Raw genomic sequence first — 23333 nt, forward strand, 5'->3', positions numbered from 1 at the left:
CCTCAAAAAGTGGATTATTCCTTTAGAAGCAATGGTGTAAACTTAGAATTAATGGTGGTTGCTTAAGCAATAAAATTGATACTAAAAGCAAATTAGTGCACGATGCTCACCTTTTCCATACTGCTTGAAGCTCCATGATGTGCTGGCAGCATTGCTCCAGTTCCTCAGCTTCTGTAGGCAATGACTGAAGAGATTGTTGCTGGAGGCCTGCTAAGTAGCCAGGAAATCTCTGGGCCAAGGTAAAATATTCACGGTTAAAGCCATCAATTTCCTGTAATAAATGCAAATATTAGGTTATGATTTTATCTCAGTTAGACCAAACTTCATTCTTTGCCTTGGATTCACACTTCTGTTCACTCAGGAATGATTTTGGAAAATCCACATATTTCCTCGATTCTGCATAACAACATGCTATTCGTACAAAGTGCCATTCAACAAAAGCAAAATCTGTGCGTTAACCTGGATGTTTTTTTAGAAACATAGAAAACCTACAGCACAATACAGGCCCTTCAGCCCACAAAGTTGTGCCGAACATGTCCCTACCTTAGAAGTTACTAGGCTTACCTATAGCCCTCTATTTTTCTAAGTTCCATTTACTTATCCAAAAGTCTCTTAAAAGACCCTATCGTATCTGCCTCCACCATCGTTTCCAGCAGCCCATTCCACGCACTCACCACTCTCTAGTAAAAAAAACTTACCCCGACAACTCCTCTGTATCTACTCCCCAGCACCTTAAACCTGTGTCCTCTTGTGGCAACCATTTCAGCCCTGAGAAAAAGCCTCTGACTATCCACACGATCAATGCCTCTCATCATCTTATACGCCTCTATCAGGTCACCTCTCATCCTCCGTCGCTCCAAGGAGAAAAGGCCGAGTTCACTCAACCTATTCTCATAAGGCATGCTCCCCAATCCAGGCAACATCCTTGTAAGTCTCCTCTGCACCCTTTCTATGGTTTCCACATCCTTCCTGTAGTGAGGCGACTAGAAATGAGCACAGTACTCCAAGTGGAGTCTGACCACGGTCCTATATAGCAGCAACATTACCTTTCGGCTCCTAAACTCAATCCCACAATTGATGAAGGCCAATATACCCTATGCCTTCGTAACCACAGAGTTGACCTGCACAGCTGCTTTGAGTGTCCTCTGGACTCGGACCCCAAGATCCTTCTGATCCTCCACACTGCCAAGGGTCTTACCACTAATACTATATTCTGCCATCATATTTAACCTACTAAAATGAACCACTTCACACTTATCTGGGTTGAACTCCATCTGCCACTTCCCAGCCCAATTTTGCATCCTATCAATGTCCTGCTGTAACCTCTGACAGCCCTCCACACTATCCACAACACCCCCAACCTTTGTGTCATCTTACTAACCCATCCCTCCACTTCCTCATCTAGGTCATTTATAAAAGTCACGAAGAGTAAAGGCTGATTTATACTTGTGCGTCAAATGTACGCCGTAGGTACGGCGTAGCAGTGAACCCTATACTGTAGCCTAACACGCACCTCTCCCAAAATGTAACTACGTGTCGCCGCGTCGCAGACCACAACAACTGTGACTGGTCCGCTTGGTAGCATTGCATTTCCTCCTACGCTGCAATAGCTTGCCATTGGGCTACTGAAGGGCAGGGAAGGAACTCTGGCTGCAATGCTTTCCATAAAGCATTACAGTCCTCCGAAATTATGGAGGACCCTGTGCTTGACGCCAGTTTGTAGCCAGCAGCTACAGCCTGTTGACTTCCACCTGAAGCTAAAACTCGAATGGTAATTGCCAGTCTCTGAGTATACTGTGCATACACTGATGCTAAATAAATGGTTGTAGACGATGAACCAAATCGTCAAATCTACCTGCCGACATCCGAAAATATTTGAAATGCATTTCCTCATCCATGTCTCTCAGTGGCCGGATGAGCACAGAAAATTCACCCTCCTTCAGTTTCAGTCGCCATTGTTTGAAGTTTGAGTTTCTTTGTTTCAACACGAAGAAACTCAACACAGTGGCATAGAAACCCCACTGCCAACTAGCGTTTTGGCAGTGAATTGCAGAGCGACGCAGACACACCAACGCACAAGTATAAATGCTCACAATGGCGTAGCCCACTTGCATAGGCTGCGGCGTAAGCTAGAATGCACAAGTATAAATCAGCCTTAAGGGTCCCAGAATAGATCCCTGAGGCACTCCACTGGTGACCGACTTCCATGCTGAATATGACCCATCTATAACCACTCTTTGCGTTCTGTGGGCAAGGCAGTTCTGGATCCATAAAGCAATGTCCCCTTGGATCCCATGTCTCCTTACTTTCTCAATAAGCTTTGCATGGGGTACCTTATCAAATGCCTTGCTGAAATCCATATACACTAAATCTACTGATCTTCCTTCAATGTGTTTAGTGACATTCTCAAAAAAATTCAATCAAGCTCGTAAGGCACGACCTGCCCTTGGCAAAGCCATGCTGACTATTCCTAATCATATTATACCTCTCCAAATGTTCATAAATCCTGCCTCTCAGGATCTTCTCCATCAACTTACCAACCACTGAGGTAAAACTATCTCCACTCCCTTTCTTGAATAAAGGAACAACATCCGCAACCTCCAATCCTCCGAAACCTCTCCCGTCCACATTGATGATGTAAAGATCATCACCAGAGGCTCAGCAATCTCCTCCCTCGGCTCCCACAGTAGCCCGGGGTACATCTCCCTTCTTAATATCTACATGCTCAAGCTTTTCAGTCTGCTGCAAATCATCACTACAATCACCAAGATCCTTTTCCATAGTGAATACTGAAGTAAATTATTCATTAAGTACCTCTGCTATTTTCTCCGGTTCCATACACACTTTCCCACTGTCACACTTGATAGGTCCTATTCTTTCACGTCTTATCCTCTTGCTCTTCACATATTTGTAGAATGCTGTGGTGTTTTCCTTAATCCTGCCTGCCAAGGCCTTCTCATGGCCCCTTCCGGCACACCTAATTTCCTTCTTAAGCTCCTTCCTATTAGCCTTATAATCTTTTAGATCTCTAACATTACCTAGCTCTCCAAACATTTTGTAAGCTTTTCTTTTCTTCTTGACTAGATTTATTACAGCCTTTGTACACCATGGTTCCTGTACCCTACCATAACTTCCCTGTCTCATTGGAACGTATCTATGCAGAACTCCACACAAATATCCCCTGAATATTTGCCACAGTTCTTCTGTACTTTTCCCTGAGAACATCTGTTTCCAATTTAAGTCTCCAATTTCCTGCCCGATAGCCTCAAAATTCCCCTTACTCCAATTAAACACTTTTCTAACTTGTCTGTCCCTATCTCTCTCCAATGCTATTGTAAAGGAGATAGAATTATGATCATTATCTCCAAAATGCTCTCTTACTGAGAGATCTGATACCTGACCAGGTTCATTTCCCAATGCCAAATCAAGTACAGCCTCTCCTCTTGTAGGCTTATCTACATATTGTGTCAAGAAACCTTCCTGAACACACCTAACAAACTCTACTCCATCTAAACCCCTTGCTCTAGGGAGATGCCAATTGATATTTGGGAAATTAAAATCTCCCATCACGACAACTCTTATTATTACACCTTTCCAGGATCTGTTTCCCCATCTGCTCCTCGATATCCCTGTTACTATTGGGCGGCCTATAAAAAACACCCAGTAGAGTTATTGACCCCTTGCTGTTCCTAACTTCCACCCTCAGACTCCGTAGACAATCCCTCCATAACATCCACCTTTTCTGCAGCTCTGACACTATCTCTGATCAACAGTGCCACGCCCCCACCCCTTTTGTCTCCCTCCCTGTCCTTCCTGAATCATCTAAAACCCAGCACTTGAAGTAACCATTCCTGTCCCTGAGCCATCCAAGTCTCTGTAATGGCCACCATATCATATCTCCAAGTACTGATCCACGCTCTAAGTTTATCCGCTTTGTTCACAACACTCCTTGCAGTAAAATAGATGCATCTCAAACCTTCAGTCCGAGCACGTCCCTTCTCTATCAACTGCACTGCATCCTCCCTCTCGCACTGTCTACAAGCTTTCTGTATTTGTGAGCCAACCTCCTCTTCCCCAGTCTCTTCAGTTTGGTTCCCACCCCCCAACAATTCTAGTTTAAACTCTCCCCAGTAGCTTTAGCAAACCTCCCCACCAGGATATTGATCCCCCTGGGATTCAAGTGCAACCCGTCCTTTTTGTACAGGTCACACCTGCCCCAAAAGAGGTCCCAATGATCCAGCAATTTGAATCCCTTCCCCCGCTCCAATCCCTCAGCCATGTATTTATCCTCCACCTCATTCTATTCCTACTCTCACTGTCGCATGGCACAGGCAGTAATCCCGAGATTACTACCTTTGGGGTTCTGCTTCTCAACTTCCTTCCTAACTCCCTGTACTCTTTTATCAGGACCTCTTCCCTTTTCCTACCTACATCATTGGTACCAATACGTACCACAACCTCTGGCTGTTCTCCCTCCCACTGCAGGTATCTTGGACGCAATCTGAAACCTGTTTGAAGATTTGTCTCTTCACACAAGAAATCAAAAGAATTTAGAGACTCTTGTATGGGAAAACAAAATCTACAATCAGCTCTTCCGTTCTTAGGTCATCATTCTTGGGCCATGTATTTGATTGTTTCTGTGCTGAACCCCTCAAGTTTCCTTCCTATCAGCACCATGGAAACACTCAAGTCATAAATAAATGACCTGCAGTGCTTACAACTGTAGGCAACTACACACAAGCCTTAAATGATGGTCTTGCCCCATCTCATGAATGAATAAAATGGTGACAATTTGCTTCCACAGCCCTTTGAGAGCTCAAACAACTCAACTTCTGAGAGAAAATAATCATTTCACCTGTCTTAAATAGGCAGCTCGTTATTCTTACAATGACTCTGAGCTCTATAATCCACCACAGGAGAAAACTTTGTCTCTGCATTCACCCTGCCAAGACTACTCAAGACTTTTAGTGTTCCAATCTAATCCCATTTCACCTTCCTAAACTCCTGCAGCCACACACCAAAGCTTCTGACGTTGAAAATCAAAAACTAAGAATTGTTTCTGTTTTAGGTCCTATAGATGCGAGCCCAGCTTGTCCAAACTCCCCTCAAGATCCATTCCAGGTATTAATTTGTTAAGTGTCCTCTGAACTATCTATTCAAAATTCCTCATTGTTTGCCAGGTGGCATTTGCTAAACTACCTTTCCACTATTTGGTTCACTAGAAACTTTTTTTTAAAAAAAGTACAAGACACAATACAAGACAAATGAAAAGAATGTCTATTCAGCCCATTGAATATGTTCTGCTATTCCATCATGATTGATGTATTATCCCTTTCAACTCCATTCTCATGCTTTCTCCTTGTAAACTTTGACTCCTTTATCAATTGAGAACATATGAACGTTAAATATACTCAAGACTTTGCCTCTACAGCCGTCTATGGAAATGAATTCCACAGATTCACTACCATCAGGCTAAAGAAATTCCTCATCTCTGTTCTAAATGGACATGCTTCTCTTCTGAGGTTGTGCCCTCTGGTCCCACTATAGGAAACATCCTCTCCATATCCATTCCATCTAGACCAGGAGTTCCCAACCTGGGGTCTAAAGACCCCTTGGTTAATGGTAGCAGTCCATGGCATTAAAAAGGTTGTGAATCCTTGACTGCAGGCCATTTAATATTTGATAGGCTTCAACATGATTTCCCCCTTATTCTTCTAAATTCCAGCGAGTACAGGTCAAAGCCGTCAAACGCCCCTCATACTCTAACCCTTTCATTACTAGAATCATTTTCATGAACCTCCCCTATACCCCCTCCAATGCCAGAACATCCTTTCTGAGATAAGGGGCCCAAATTTGCTCACAGTACTCCAAATGCATCTGACTGATGCCTTATAAAGCCTTAGCATTATGTCCTTGCTTTTATATTCTAGTCCTCCCAAAATGAATGCTAACATTGCATTTGCCTTCTTTACCACTGACTCAACCTGCAAGTTAACCTTTAGGGAATACTGCACAAGGACTCCCAAATCCAACTGCACCTCTGATTTTGGAATTTTCTGCCCATTTAGAAAATAGTCTACACCTCTGTTCCTCCTACCAAAGTGTAAGACCATGCACATCACTATGTTCCATTTGCCACCTATTTGCCAATTCTCCCAAACGTCCAAGTCCTTCTGCAGAATTTCTGGCCCTCCACCCATCTACAATACGCATCATCCACAAACTTAATCACAAAGCCATCAATCCCATCATCCAAATCATTGACATATAATGTGAAAAGCGATCCCAACACTGACCACTATGGAACATCACTAGTCACCTGCAGCAAACCAGAAAAGGCCCCCTTTATTCCCACTCTGTTATCTGCCAGTCACCCTATCCTCTGTTGATGCATCTTTCCTGTAACACCATGACATTGTCTATCTTGTTTAGCAGAATCACGTGTGGCACCTTGTCAAATGCTTTCTGAAAATCCAAGTAAGTAACATCCACTGACCCTCGTTTGTCTATTCTGTTATTTCCCCTCTGTCAGGCAAGATTTCCTCTTAAGAAAACCAAGCTAACTTCAGCCTATTTTATCACGTGCTTCAAAGTACTCCAAAACCTTGTCCTTATTAATGGATTCCAACATTTTGCCATTCACTGAATTCAAACTGGTCTACAATTTCCTGTCATTTGCCTCCTTCGCTTCTTAAAGAGTGGAGTGACATTTGCAGTTTTCCAGTCCTCAGGAACCCATTCCAGAATCTAGTGATTTTGTGTTTAAGATTATTACCAATGTTTCCACAATCTCTTCAGCTCCCCCTGCTGAACCCTGGGATTGTTTACGTCTGGACCAGGTGACTTATCCACCTTCAGAGCTGTCAGCTTTAGTAATAGCAACTACACTCACTTCAGCCCCCGACACACTCGAATTTCTAGCAAACATCTGTCTCCTTGAAGGCAGATGCAAAATACGTAAAGTTCTGCCATTTCTGTGTCCTCCATTATGACCTTTCTAGTGTCATTTTCCAGCAGTCCAATAACTACTCTAGGCTCTCTTATACTCTTAATACATCTAAAAAAAACTGGTATCCTCTTTTATATTATTGGCCATGTTGCCTTCATATTTCATCTTTTCTCTCCTCATGTCTTTTTCAGTTGCCATCTGTTGGTTTTAAAAGCTTCCCAATCCTCTAATTTCTAAATATTATTTGCTATATTTTATGCTCTCTCTTTTGCTTTTACGCTGTCTTTGACTTCCATTGTCAACCATGGTTGTGTCATCCTCCCTTTAGAATACTTCTTAGTCTTTGGTCTGTATCTATCCTGCTCCTTCCAAGTTGCTTCCAGAAACTCCAGCCACTGCTGTTCTGCCATTATCCTTGTTAGTGCCCCCTTTCAATCAACTTCGGCCAGCTTCTCTTTCACACCTAATTCCCTTTACTCCACTCTAATACTGACTCATTTGACTTTAGCTTCTCGCCTTCAAACTGCAAGGCAAATCCTCTCATATTATGATCATTGTTTCCTAGGGGTTCCTTTACCTTAGGCTTCCTAATTAAATCCAGTTCATCATTTAACACGCAATCCAGAATAGCTGATCCCCTAGTGGGCTCAACCACAAGCTGCTCTAAAAAGCAATCTTGAAGACATTCTACAAATTCCTTCTCTTGGGATACAGCACCAACCTGAGTTTTCCAATCTACCTGCATACTGAAATCCACCATGATTATCATAACATTGCCCCCTTTACATGCCTTTTCTATCATTTGTATCCCACATGCTGGCTACTGTTCAGAGACCTGTATACAACTCCCATCAGGGTCTTCTTACCCTTGCAGTTCCTTAACTCTACCCACAAGGATGCTACGTCTTTCAATCTCATATCAGCTCTTTCTAAAGATTTGATTATTTTTAAACCAATGGAGCCACACCATTCCCTCTGCCTACCTGCCTGTCCTTTTGATACAACATGCATTCTTGGATGTTAAGTTCCCAACTATGATCTTCTTTCAGCCATGACTTGGTGATTCCACAACATCATACCTGTCAATCTTTAATTGTGCTACAGGATCATCTACCTTTTCCAAATACAGTATGCATTCAAATACAACACCTTCAGTCCTGTAATCATTGCACTTGTCTACATTTCCTCCATGTAACACTTCAACTTATCCCACTGACAGAAATTTTGCCCCATATGCCTCCCCACTCAAAGTCTCACTGCAGACTGCATCTACTTACATACCAACAGTCACATCCTCCGTTCCATCACTCTGGTTCCCAACCCCGTCAAAATTTCTTTAAACCCTCTGTAGAAGCTTCAGCAAACTTGCCCACAAGGATGTTAATCCCCCTCTAGTTCAGCTGTAACCTGTTGTTTTTGTACCCAGAAGAGTTTCCAATAATCCAGAATTCTGAAACCTTGCCCCCTGCACCACTTCTTCAGCCACTCATTCATCTGCCAAATCATCCTGTTCTTACCTTCACTGGAGCATGGCACAGGCAGCAATCCAGTGATTACTACACTGGAAGTCCTGCTTTTCAGCTTTCTACCTAACTCCCTATATTCTCTCTTCAGGACCTTCTCCCTTTTCCTACCCAAGTCATTGGTATCAATATGTACCATGACTTCCAGCTGCTGACTTAGAATATTGTGGATGTGATCAGAGTCATCCCTGACCCCAACATCCAGGAGGCAATATACCATCCGGATATCTCTTTCAAGTCCAGAAAATCTCCTGTCTGCTCCTCCAACTATGGAATCCTGTATCACTATTTTACTCTTCCTCTACTTCAGTTCTGAGCCACAGAGCCAGACTCAGTGTCAGAGACCTAATCACTGCTGAATGTCAATGGATAAAATTCAATCCCCCTAATAATAGATAACATGTTCTCTACCCGAATTAGGTGACGTACCAACCTTTTGCAAATCATACACAAAGGAACACCCAGATCGCTCTCCATCTTCGACTTCTGATTTCAAATGACAGTTCATCTTCCTCCCAAACGGAATAATTTTCCATTTTCTCACATTACACATTACACTTTTGCCAGATACTATTCATCCTTCTGATTCATCCCTTGTAGCCTCAGATCCTGTTCAAAACTTAATTACTGAACTGGCCTGGTTCACCAGCACATTCAAAAGGTGGCTGTTGGAGCTTTCACCCAATGTTTGTATGAATAGTTAAAAATAAATAGAGTGGTACCAGCAGCTATACTCCTGGCATATCACTTATTACTCTTACTAACCAGAAAGTGACCCATTTATGCCTGAACTCTTGTTCTGTTGGCCAGCTGTTCTTCAATCCATGCAAATGTTTGTTCTCACACCATGAGCTTTATTTTTTCCACCAGAATCTTTGCTGTCTGTGGAAGTGTAGCGACAATATATCCAGTGGTTCACCTGTTTCCACACTATATATTACACCAATGAACTACAATCAATTAGTCAAGTGTAATTTCCCTCTCTGGGTTTGCCTTGAATTTTTTTTGAAGTGCCTGTTGAAATGTCTTTAGTAAAAGCTTCCAATTTTCCCACGGCAGTTATCAGCTGACCTTTGGTTCCCAGTTTTGTGTTTGGACAAAGCAGTGCATTTTCAATTTTTCAATCTAATGGAACCTTCCATACACTCTGGGAGTTATTTAACCTCTCTGCTCATTCCTTCCTCAGATAAAAGAGTTGCCCTATCAAGTGATTGTGTCCGTATTCTTTGGAGCTAAGAAGAATGGGGGCGGGGGGGGGGGGTTATATTTGAAACACAAGGTCCCTAGCAGGCATAGCAGTGTAGATTTTGAGATATTTTTGTTAGTGGATAAGTATTAGATAGGGGAATTAGTTTCAGGACAAAGAGCCACTCTTAAAATCAAGATATAAAGAAATCTCTTCTTGCAGTGGGCGTCGAACCTCTGGAATGCTCTATTGTTGAATAGCCAGGACTGTTGCAAAGTGCTTAGGATGCCAAATCCAGGCTTTTAAAATCATAGTTAGATTAAACAAAACAAACAAAAAAACACTTTCCATCACTGCTCTGTGACTTACAAATCATTTTATAGTAACTCTTAATATGGGAGTTGGCCATTTGTAGTAGACTCTGGGTAAGAAGCACAAGAGGAAGTCATCAAAATTCAAAAGTAGCCTTAAAAAAAAAATCTTTGCAGCATTATATTTAAGGATGATAGATAAAACATACAGGAAAGCAGGATAGAATTAGAGGGAGATTGTATGGGGTAGTTCCTAACCAGCGTTATTTAACACCATCATGAAAGTGCCTCAGCTTCAAGCTGGAAAAGGGAAAATGTAATTGAGATTCAACAGTGAGTGCCCACTTGCAACATTCTTAGTGCAAGGTATACCAGTAGATAGTGGCTAGAGGTTGGTTCAGAATTGTTGATCCCTGCGAGGAACAAGTCACTGCTACCCAGTGTCTGCAAGGACTGTTGGTGTGGCCATGAAATCATAACCGAAGGTGTAAAGAAAGGAAGATATCGGGGAAAAAGACTATTTAGAAAATTTAGAGGCAATTTTATTCACCAATGGTAATATTTACACTTTAAACACAAAAGCACGTTTCTGCTTTAAAAGACACAGAAGCATATTGTACCCCATGGCAACAGCTTCAACACCTGTGCAATGTTTCACTCATATACTTTTTAAATATATGCCAAGTGGAATAATCTGGGTTGCAGATGTTATATTTATCGACTGTAATACGAGTTATTTTTATATTATGCTTGTTCAATGTGAGGTGAGAAGCTGTGCCTTGAGGGAAACAGCAGGGACAAACCAATTCCATGGTGAGTTAGCTTAATGCAGAAGGCACTACCATTAACTTTCTTGTCATTAAGTCACACTGCATGGAAAAGGGCTCTTTGCCTGACAGTACTGAGCTATTTCTCAGCACTTGGTTGTAGCCTTCCACATCATGGCATTTCGAGTACTTATCTAAATACTTAAATAATTTGCAATTACTGGACTTTAATCCCTTCCTAATCACTCTTTGGGTGAATAAATTCTTTCTCAAAACCACTTTAAATTGCCTATTCTTTGCCTCAAACCTCCAGACACAGACATTCCTGCTAAGTGAAAAGAAGGAGTGAAAAAAAAAAGAGAATTGCCTACTATCCTCTTTAAAGTTTTTTGGTCTCCAGTTAGGTCACCCCACAACCTTCTCTGCTCCAAGGAAAATGAACACAGTCACTTGGCATAACTAAAATGCTCCACCTCCGAGTAAATATCTTCTGCACCTTCTTCAGTGCAATGTTGCTTTTCCAAAGGTGTGAAGACCAGAACAGCACTGTCGTGTGTTGTGAGCCAACTAAAGTTTTGTTTAACTAAACCCAGCCAATGAAGGCAAATACCTCGTATGTCTTCTTCACCACCTCATCTGCCCAAGTTGTTGCCTTCTGGGATTCCTGTTCCTCAGTATCGCCTAGCCTAGGGATGGGGAAAAAATGCCCTCACTATCTAATTACTCCTCAAGGAAGTGTGTGCCTGCTGAGGCAAGAGTGAAGTCACATCTGTAAGAAGTGAGTAGCCTTTCACATCCTTGACACATGATGTAATCAGAGAATTGATGACAACTATAGAATAACAATTAGCTCACATATTCAGGTAAAGGAGAGGGAAGCAACGGAGTAAAAGAGTAAAAATTGCACAAGATTTTTGAAAAAGTGTTTTAAGACAAGACTATAAGACAAAGGAGCAGAAGTCGGCCATTTGGCCCATCAAGTCTGCTCTGCCATTTAATCATGAGTTGATCCATTCTCCCATTTAGTCCCACTCCCCCACCTTTTCACCATAACCTTTGATGCCCTGGCTACTCAGATATCTATTAATCTCTGCCTTAAATACACCCAATGACTTGGCCTCCACTGCTACCCGTGGCAACAAATTCCACAGATTCACCGCCCTCTGACTAAAAAAATTTCTTCGCATCTCTGTTCTGAATGGGCGCCCTTCAATCCTTAAGTCATGCCCTCTCGTACTAGACCCCCCCATCATGGGAAACAACTTTGCCACATCCACTCTGTCCGTGCCTTTCAACATTCGAAATGTTTCTATAAGGTCTCCCCTCATTCTTCAAACTCCAAGGAATACAGTCCAACAGCGGAAAAACGTTCCTCATGTTAACCTTCTCATTCCCGGAATCATTCTAGTGAATCTTCTCTGTACCCTCTCCAACGTCAGCACATCCTTTCTTAAATAAGGAGACCAAAACTACCCACAGTACTCCAAGTGAGGTCTCACCAGCACCTTATACAGCCTCAACATCACACCCCTGCTCCTATACCCTATTCCTCTAGAAATGAATGCCAACATTGCATTCGCCTTGTTCACTACTGACTCAACCTGGAGGTTAACCTTAAGGGTATCCTGTACGAGGACTCCCAAGTCCCATTGCATCTCAGAACTTTGAATTCTTTCCCCATTTAAATAATAGTCTGCCCATTTATTACTTCTGCCAAAGTGCATAACCATACACTTTCCAACATCGTACTTCATTTGCCACTTCTTTGCCCATTCTTCCAGTCTATCCAAGCCTCTCTGCAGACTCTGTTTCCTCAGCACTACCGGACACTCCACCTATCTTCATATCGTCAGCAAACTTAGCCACAAAGCCATCTATCCATAATCCAAATCGTTGATGTACAATGTAAAAAGAAGCGGCCCCAACACAGACCCCTGTGGAACACCACTGGTAACCGGCAGCCAACCAGAATAGGATCCCTTTATTCCCACTCTCTGTTTCTTGCCAATCAGCCAACACTCTATCCACGTATGTAACTTTCCCGTAATTCCATGCACTCTTATCTTGTCAAGTAGTCTCATGTGTGGCACCTTGTCAAAGGCCTTCTGAAAATCCAAATATACAACATCCACTGCATCTCCCTTGTCTGGTCTACTGATAATTTCCTCAAAAAATTGTAATAGGTTTGTCAGGCAGGATTTTCCTTTAAGGAATCCATGCTGAGTTCTGCCTATCTTGTCATATGCCTCCAGGTACTCTGTAACCTCATCCTTGACAATCGACTCCAACAACCTCCCAACCACCGATGTCAAGCTAACAGGTCTATAATTTCCTTTTTGCTTCCTTGCCCCCTTCTTAAATAGCACAGTGACGTTTGCAATCTCCAATCCTCCGGAACCATGCCTGAATCTATCGACTTTTGAAAGATCATCGCTAATGCCTCCGCAATCTCCACAGCTACTTCCTTCAGAACACACGGGTGCATTCCATCTGGTCCGGGTGATTTATCTACCTTTAGACTATTCAGCTTCCTGAGTAATTTCTCTGTCGTAATTGTGATTGCACACACTTCTCTTCCCTGCCACCCTTGAGTGTCCGGTATACTGCTGATGTCTTCCTCAGTGAAGACTGATGCAAAATACTCGTTTAGTTCCTCTGCCATCTCCTCATCTCCCATTACAATTTCTCCAGCATCATTTTCTATCGGTCCTATATCTACTCTCACCTGTCTTTTACTCTTTATATACTTGAAAAAGCTCTTTGATATTATTTGCTAGCTTCCTTTCATAGTTAATCTTTTCTCTCTTAATGACCTTCTTATTTTCCTTTTGTAAGGTTTTAAAAACTTTCCAATCCTCTGTCTTCCCACTAATTTTTGCTTCCTTGTATGCCCTCTCCTTTGCTTTAACTTTGGCTTTGACTTCTCTTGTCAACCACGGTTGTATCCTTTTTCCATTCGAAAATTTCTTCTTTCTGCAATTTCTTTATGTCCATTTATTACAATCTTTGTGGTGATTCAATTGTTGAATTGAATCGTCAATTCCTGGCACATCTTGCTTGTGCCAATCTTTAATGGGATGCCACAGTAGTGTAGCAGTTGGTGAGTCACTATTACGCTACGGGGCGTTCGGGAGTTCAGAGCTCAATTCTGCCGCCATTCTGTAAGGAGTCTCTCCTCACGGAATGCATGGGTTTTCCCTGGGTAATCCAGTTTCCAAAAACGTACTGGGTAGGTGAATTCGTCATTGCAAATGGTCCCATAAATAGCATAGGGTTAATCAGGGTATCGAGGCTGCTGGGCACCGTGGGTTAAAAGGCCGACTTCAGGCTGTATTGCCAAATAAGTAAATAAATCTGAGCTTTCCTATTCAACCTCAGACTACATATTTTCTTCACCAGCTTCAGCATAAACACTTCCATTTGTTGTTTCATTCACATAAACAGATAGTTAATTGCCCTGACAACACTAATTTCTTCTTGCTCCTATCACTAAAGTATCACTAGTTACCTGTGCTCACTGAGGTTGTTACTAGCTCTAATGATATTGAAATAAGCAATTTCAACTAAATACTTCCAATTCTTTGCTTGCCTGTTTCTTTAATTTCTTATATTTTAATTAAAGAATGGTGCACATATATGGCTCCATTATACCAACACAATCTCCTTTAATGAATAGCATTTACTTCTAACTCTTAATTAGGTCATGCTTCTGTGAGCTTCTCCTAGGCAACATAAGTAGCAGCTCTCAATATCAAAGCAGGCACATGCCACGCAATGAAGAAAAATGGAGTGCCTTCCACTGCTAATCACAACTGTACTTAAATGCAATGTTATTTCCAGTGTACTTTTACATTTTTAATCAAACAACATTCAGTCAACTGATCTGAAACACGTGCAATATTTAACATTTTCCACACAACTCAGATGACACCTCTTTCACAACAAACCACACGTTTTGACTCCATATTTGCTGGCCTACCTTTAATTAAGGAATGCCCCAATTTTAGAATTCTCCAGGCCATCTTCATATCCCTCTATCCCTTCCCCATTTTGTAGAGAAGCTTGCTCCTCCATTTCTGGCTTAGATCAGCTCCCAAACTATCCTCTGACTGGCTGTTCTGCCTTCCGCCTAGAAAGCCCGACACATTTTGGAATTTCCTTTTAAATCCCTTCTGCTTATTTCCTCTTTTACAACTCAACGTTTTCAGTCATCCACTCCATCTGATAGATATACCTTACATTATTTAGTATCAAATATGTTAATGCTCTTGAAGCACATTTCACATTAAAGTAGTTGTGTAAATGGAAATCAAAATTGCTTGAAACTGTTGATGAATATTATAAAAAGTTAATCTTCCACTTTCTTTTACTTGTCTGGCTCCAGTCTTCCGGCTACGATATTACATTCAGTAAGGTTTGGGGAGACTTCTCTGATCCTTCTCCCACGTACCCAGAGTTAATAAGTAGCTACATGCCACAAACTAATTGGACATCTTCAAACTAAATCCATAAAGAGTTCATTGTGGAAATCATCTGTCTTAGGCTTCCCCTGGACCAAGAATGCAGCTTCTCCAAATCCCAGGAAAAGAAAAGAGCACCATGCAGAGAAAGTTCAAGTATGCTTCAAATGGGATTAACAGAATCCTTTGACAGATTAATTGCTCTTCCTAACCACTCTTGTGGTACAGCTTGAAGCAAGTGAGAACTGTTGAATCTTGCACCTTGCAACACACAAACAAAAAAAAGTTGTAATGATGAATCCCTGTTCATCCTACAAAATCTATAGTTGTAAGGTAAATACTTGAGCTCTTCAGGAGAGAAGTCACTCCTGCCTTCTCTCTCTTTCCATTTTTAAGAATGACGAGGGGGCAACAGGTATGCTGACTGACTTGGGAATAGTCACCTTTCCTTTATCCTCGAGTCTAAATCCTAGACTCCCTGGCTAACTGAATGGTGGAAGTTCTTACAGCAGTTTGTTTACAAAGGTGGCCCATCACCACCTCAAGGAAAATTAAGGCTGGTCAATAAGTTGACCACATCCCAAAGGCTGAAAAAGTGTCAAACAGAGCTTTCTACATTTTACGTCACAGTTTTTTTTAAAAACATTCTTCACAATGCTGTCTATGTGGAACTTAAGGCCTTATAACTTAAAAGCAAGGGTGACTAATCAATTGAAACTGGAAGGAAAAAGACATTTTGAGGGCTTGGGGCTGGACAATATTACAGTGACAGCAAAGTGAAGCACAGGGCCACATGGGATTTGAAAGCAGTGTAAGTTGAAGTGTTGCTCCAGCAATTGCCAAATGTAGGTCAGCAAACACTGTTGACAGGTGCAAGCTAGGGCATGGGCAGCAGCCGACTTTCCATCCAGTTCAGGACACAAGAGAGCTGATTGATAAATCAGAGATAGTGAAGGCGAGGCATAATGGAAATGCAGCTAGTGGCAAAGAACATAACAAACCTTCTGCTCTGCTCAAAGTCAACGAAAACCAGTACTCACTGAAAAATTCAAAATTTCACAATTAAAAATAACTACCTTGACGAACAATAAAAATAGCCAATAATTACTATCAATAAATGAAGTATTTTTAAAAACATGTTTATTCAACATATGTAATATGTACTTAATTGGAAGATGCTTCCTGTAAGCATATTGGGTTCACCAGAAATGTATGAAAAAAGTGAAAAATGTGTAGAAATTACACCCAAAATCCCAGGAAGTATTTAGCCAAGCATACTGGATTAACAAATTGTTATTATCTCTGTACAAAAGCAAACCATCCTGTCCTAAGGCCCCACAAAAATACACTCCCATCCTTCAGTTAAACACCAGCAATATAGCCTCCTAAATGTTTCAATTTGGAAATTCCAGAGATTACAGAACCAAAGAATGAACCAGGCAGTTGTGGGGAAAAAAAAAACCCAGTCAAACAGACTACAGGGTTGAAATCCTACCTTCCTGAAGTGGACCCATGCTTTATGCTGGTAAATCGAGTATCCACCAAGATCAGGTGTTAACTGACTCCTATCAATGTAGTTGAATAACTCAAATATTTCATTAAGCAGCACACACTGTCAGAGGAAACAAGAGTTAGTTCGACCAGTTTTGCAAACACTTGGCTGCAGTTACAATGCTACTTGATTAAAGTTTCCAATTTTAAATTGACAATGAAGTTAAATTACTTTGCTAAACATCTTTAAAATCAAATGAATTCTTCACAGTTTTTAAAAGAGTGAGCAAAGCTATAACTGTTACTGCTTTGTGGGGCATAAATGAAAAAGTTTTAATGTGTTTCAAAACATTAATAAACATGACAACATGACAGAATGGAGTGAGCTGTATACGTCTTTTATCAATCCCTCAGTACCAGAGAGATGGTCACTGACCAGGATGGGGGCGGGGCGGGGGGGGGGGTTTGTGGCATTCATGATTGGTGCAGAGGTCAAGTGGATTGAGGGTGTCAAGTCCCTAGGAGTGTACATCAGTGACAGCATGCCCAACGATGTAGAATCCACAGCCAAGAAAGCACACCAGTACCTCTTCAGGAGGCTAAAGAACGTGGCATGTCCCTTTTGACCATCACCAATTTTTATCAATGCACCATAGAAAGCACCCCATTTAGATGCTTCATGACTTGGTATGGCAACTGTTCTGCCCAAGTCTTCAAGCGATCATGGGAAGTTGTAGACATACCTTAGCTCACCACAGAAACTAATCTCCCCTTCATGGATTTGGTTTAAACTTCTTGTTGCCTTGCTAAAGCAGCCAACATAATCAAAGATCCCAGCCACCCAGGGCATTTTCTCTTCTCCTACATCTCCTTGGACAGAAATTACAAAAGCCTGTGAGCACATACCACCAGGTTCAAGGACAACTTCTACCCAGTGTTACAGGTCTATTGAACGGTTCAATGTGATGGATTCTAAGCCTCACAGTCCAGCTCGTTATGGCCTTGCACATTATAGTGCAGTGCAGGTAGACATTCTCTGTCTCTTTACTTCATTCCGCATTCTGTTATCATTTTCCCTCAATACATTGTAATGAAATGATCTATATGGAAAATAAAGTTTTCCAATATACTTCAGTACGCATGTCAAAAATAATTTTTAAAAAGGGTGTAGATCAGATGGTGGAAGTGGAACCCTGCATTCTCCTATTCCTCATGCTCTGATACCATGGCTCTCTCACCTATCAATGAGCAACAAGTGTCATCGAGACTCTTTTCGTATGGGCTGGGAACCTCCCAAGTCCCCACAAGAAAATCCCAGTTCTTACCCCAGAGATTGTGACAGTTCCTTCCTCCTTACTACTTATGTACTGAGACTTCCCTGCACAAACTCCTGTTCTCACTCACTGAGGCAGACAACTGACAGATCACGGTGATGGAGCTGGTGGAAGGGACAAGTGGAAATTACTGACAAGGCTGGCCAGCATCCCCACCTTTACAACTCCAGGCTGGAGTTATAACACTGAAAACTTAGTGACCATGAAGTCAAAGGAAAATCTACACTGAAAGAACACTGTGGTCCGAATCCGGACAACAGGAGTCCAAACTAGGCTGGTGGGAATTAAATGAATTTGTTAATTATGAGCCAAAGATAAGGTCTTGTTGGACTATACAGCGTCACCTAATACAAGCTTATCAGTATACTTCACAAAATTGCTCCCAATGATTTTTCCCCCAAATGTAATAATAAACAGAAAATTACCCTGCATGGCATGTGTGGGAGAAATAACGTTTCAGGTCAATTCTCTTTCTTCAAAGATTCATGACATGACAATGTAAATGCCAAACTGTTCAAAACTGAATCAAAAGGTGCAGCAGCCATCCTGCAGCCATCGTTTACTATAACCTGGGAACGAAGACAAGCACTCAAGGGAACTATTGCCAAGAAAGGAGCACCAAATGATCGCAATCACTCAGTGAATTCAATGGACCTTGAAAACAGAGAGAGCCTCCAGCTAATTCTCTTTGGGAGCCCTTCCAAAACTGTCCGGCTTATCCAGCGTTTCTATGCTAATTTTACCTGCATAGTTGGGGACTGCAATTTGAGCTTTGAAGTCAAGACAGGAGTTAGGCAAGACTGTGTGATGTCAGTGATATTGTTTAACCTGCTGAATGACTGGGTTTAAGAGGCAAACAATGAAATACAAGCAGAGAGGCATTAGGTGGACCCCATTCTCTAGAAGGCCCGAACTTTGTGGATAACCTCGCATTACTATCATATACACGCCAGCACACGCAGAAGAAAACTCAGCACCTGTGCACCCTTGGTGGACAGGTTGGACATTTAACATTAGATTACACTGCAATATTCATCAGAACATCAGCATGCTTGGGAAACAAAGATTCATAGCTTTCATACCTTGAACGGTGGCTCTGAATGTGCTTTGCTGCGGCCCAGTCCAAGGGACTTCAAAACGTGTTTCCTCACACCTTTCATCTGTGGCTGCACAGCATAAAAGGTGTCCACTACACTTCCTAAATGGTGCTGAGGAATAGTGAAAGATCAGAAATTCTCGCGCTGATGCAGAATTCAAAGCTTATTACATCATATTGTTCACCCCAAACAATAAACCCACTCTGGTGAATCAACCTGGATGAAAGATGCTAAAAATGCAAATACTTTAAATACCAATTAACAAGTCTAAGCAAGCATGACTGGGATTCAAACAGTCACCAATTAAAGACAGTATTACAAGCTTGACATAAAGACACAAGATTAGGTACCTGAACTTGCAGCAGACTGTTTACAATGATGGAGACAACATCCAATGTGGCAGATCTTAGATCAGTTACAATGGATACCAGACCATTCCGAGCTTGTGATTCCCTGCCAAACAAAAATAAATCGCCTCTTAATTCAACTCTTGCCAATTATCATTTTTCCAAATTACCAGATTGAAGAAACAATTTATAACTCCAGCCTTCAAAATTTCACTCTCTCTCCTCTATCTTCACTCAGTTAAGGGAACAGTTTTATAACTACCCCATAACCCACACCACCACCCTTTCCTCTCCCCCACACCCCCATTCCCCATCCACTTCTGGGACTTCTCCAGATCTTAGAATATCTATAAAGTTATCACAAATAAAACTGTACACCAAGATAGATAACTCAATGGAAACTAACCCAAGATGAAGATGAAAATATTTGAGGAGTTCAACAATATCATCTTGCTTCAAATCCTTGATCAGCTTGCTGTGCTGTGCTCTGGGGAATATGACAAGTGGAGATCCCCAATGGTCAAAACTGCCTGACAAGGAAACAAATGGAACAAATAGGGTGAACAAGCATAACAATGAAAATACTGCTTCTACAATGTACACTCGATCTGCCTCTAATCTTAAGATGCAATTGCTCAAGAATAGTCACACCGTGCATTTCTTAAATAGAACGCAAATTTAGCAAACTGACCGTGGGTGGCAGTGGAGAAGAAAATAACCACATAGAAGTGTTTTTGCACAAACCTGAGACAGTAAATCCAGCTTCTATAAACTGAATTTTGAATAAAATTTGCATCGGTTTAAAGCATATGTAATGAGGACTAGGTTAGGGCAACAGTGGAAATTTATGAACACATCTGCAAAAAGAAATAAAAGTGAGGGTTGCTTTGGTGGACAGTTACAGGGGGCATCCATATCTTCCCAATATACAGGTTTAAACTAACTTGGCAGGGAACCTGTGCACCAGGTCAGAAAATGGAGGGCTTGAGAGGAAGGTAATGTCATGACCAGCAAGTCTGTAAGGAAGGACAGCTAGGAGCAAGGTAACAGACGCAATGGGTTGAAGTGTGTGTATTTTAAAGCTAGGAGTATTATGGGCAAGAGTGATGAACTTAAAGCATTATTTAGTACATGGAACTATGATGTTGCAACCATAACAGAGATTTGATAGGCAGAGGGACATGAATGGATGTTTAATGTTCCAGGGTTTTGATGAAGATAAAGGAGGTTGGGGGGAGGGAAGGGGGAGAAAGTTATATTATTAAATCAGGCCAACCCACAGCTGCAGAGGGGACATAAACATCCATTAAGCCTATAAAGGCAGAATCAAAAAAATAAGAAATGTACAATCAGTATGATGTATTATACTAGAGACCTCCCCCTGCCCCCCATCCCCCATAGCCATCTGGACATTGAAGATACGCAGGCAGATTTGGGAAAGGTATAAAAAGAGCACGGCTGTAGTGCGTAGCTTCAACTTCCCTAACAGACTGGGACTTCCTCAGTGCAAGGTGTTTATATGGGGCAAAATTTGTTAGGTGCATCTCGATGAGTCTCTTAAATCAATATTGTGGGGGGGGGGGGGGGGTCACACTGGACCTGGTGTTGGGTAGCAAGTCTGGCCGGGTAAGTGACCTTACTGTGGAGAACAATTGGGGAACAGTGATCACAGCTCATTAAGTTAGTATGGAACTTGCAGGATTATTGGGAACAACTGCTTTTTGGCAAGTCCACATCTATAATGTAGAGTATTTAAAGACCAGCTATACAGAGCACAGGACCTGTATGTTGCAGTAAGAAGGAAAGACAAGGATGTTAAGGCCAGGGAACCTTGGATGTTGAGACAGGTGGTGAACTTAGTCAAGGAGGGGAAAAAAAAAATCACATACAAGGTGTAAAAAAGCCAAAATCAAACAGAGGACTTGAGGATTATAAAGAAGCCAGAAAGGAACTCAAGAAGGAAATTAGGAAAACCAGGAAGGGCATGAAAAGTCCAAGGCAAGTAGGGTTAAAGAGACTCCCAAAGCATTCTATACCTATATCAAGAACACAAAGATAGCTAAAGAGCAGGCAGGACCATTCAAGGATAAAGGACAGAATATATGCTTGGAGGTGGTGGGCATGGCCAAGGGCCTAAGACCATATGGCATACGGGCAGAATTAGACCATTGACCTTCCATCATTTTCCCTCTCAACCTCATTCTCCTACCTTCTCCCAGTAACCTTTGACACCATGACTCATCACAAGCCTATCAACCTCCACTTTAAATATACCAATAACTTTGCCTCCACAGTCGTGCGTGGCAATGAATTCCACAGATTCACCAGCCTCTGGCTAATCATTTCTGTTCCAATAGGGATGCCCTTCCATTCTGAGGCTGCGCACTCACTGCGGGAAACATCTGCTCTGTGCCCACTCTTTCTAGGCCTTTCAATATTCAATAGGTTTCAATGAGATCCTGCCTCATAAACCCCACAAAGTAGAGCCCCAGAATCCACTCTCCTGGTAATGCAGGCACTGTATCAACACCTCCTTTTTAAAAGAGCTGCCAGTGAAGTTAACCTCTCCATATTTCATCACAATTGCAACAGTAACAGCAGTGAGAGCACAAGTGTGAAAATTACATTATCCATTCCACAACACTGTTTATAGGCTTTACTAGTCAAAGATTCAAGAATTCAAAGCAAACTTATTACCAAACTATGCATACAGAATTCAACTTGGAGATTTGTCCTCCTACAGGCAGCCACAAAACAAAGAAACTTGAAGGATCCAACATCAGAGGATATATTTAGAAATCATAAATTCGATTAATTGCGTTGGTTACTGTTTCATCTTACCCAACAAACCCCTGCATGAGAAGATTCAATCAAAACAAAACACAACTTGTAACACACATAAAATGCTGGAGGAACTCAGCAAGCCAGGCAGCATCTATAGAAAAGGGTCTCAGAGCGAAATGTCAACTGTACGCTATTCCATTGATGCTGTCTTGACTGTTGAGTTCCTCCAGCATTTTGTGTGAGTTGCTTGGATTTCCAGCATCTGCAGATTTCCTCTTGTTTGCGGGGGAAAAAAAAAACTTGCTCTCACTCAATAAAAGTCATTGTATGTTATTCAAGTTATAGTTTAAGATCCTTTCCAAGTCGCTGTATACCAATTTAAGCCAACTTAGGATCGCTACACTTCTTCCATACAATTTGGAAACATAATGGGTTTGAAGTCCAAATGTTTGTCAACTTTAGAGGACATCTGAGATTCAGAAGTCTAAGAAGTGTTGTCAGTCTGATTGCCTTGGGCTAAGCACTTTACCTGAGGTAGCCTGTCATGGGACTGGAAGCCAGTCATCAAACTGATTGCCTTGGGCCAAGCACTTTAGCTGAAGTGGCCTGTCACGAGTTTGGAAGCCAATCATCAGACTGATTTCCTTGGGCCAAGCACTTTGGCTGAAGTGGCCTGTCATGGGGTTGGAGGCCAATCTGTATGTGAAAGTGGGTGGATGCCTGGGCAGGATGGCAAAGGGGCTTGTTTTACTGTTGTTGTCCTGTTTTGTTTTGTCGTTGCTTGTGTCTGCACAATGTTGTGGATGCACTATATGCTGCGTTGGCACTGGAATGTATGGTGACACTTGCGGGCTGTCCCCAGAATGTCCAGGGGTGTGTTAGTTGTGAACACATATGATACTGTATATTTCACTGTCTTTCAATGTACATGTAATGAATAAATCTGAATCAGAGTAGCAGGGTATAATTATAATCTCCGGCAGTGAAATCTAGGCCCAGAATGATTCTTCGCGGTGGGGCCAGGTCCAAGTGCAAGGTTCAGACAATTTAAGTGCCGGCCCAGATAATCTGGGAGCTCCTCTCT

The 23333-nt window shown here is 41.9% G+C and overlaps 1 protein-coding gene across 3 annotated transcripts in view; it reads right to left on the reverse strand.

The window, feature by feature from the left end:
* Positions 1 to 23333, reverse strand: part of LOC140192407 (uncharacterized) — a 105516-nt gene that overhangs the window by 73744 nt on the left and 8439 nt on the right. For all 3 annotated transcript variants that reach the window (XM_072250042.1, XM_072250040.1, XM_072250043.1), the window contains exons 3-7: positions 19872 to 19995; positions 19469 to 19571; positions 19104 to 19229; positions 16692 to 16808; positions 111 to 271 (exon numbers count right to left, since the gene is read on the reverse strand). In XM_072250042.1, the coding sequence (XP_072106143.1) occupies positions 111 to 271; positions 16692 to 16808; positions 19104 to 19229; positions 19469 to 19571; positions 19872 to 19995 (631 nt within the window). The remainder of the gene's footprint in view (positions 1 to 110; positions 272 to 16691; positions 16809 to 19103; positions 19230 to 19468; positions 19572 to 19871; positions 19996 to 23333) is intronic.

This window comes from Mobula birostris, chromosome 2, assembly GCF_030028105.1.
Source record: "Mobula birostris isolate sMobBir1 chromosome 2, sMobBir1.hap1, whole genome shotgun sequence".
NCBI lineage: Eukaryota > Metazoa > Chordata > Chondrichthyes > Myliobatiformes > Myliobatidae > Mobula > Mobula birostris.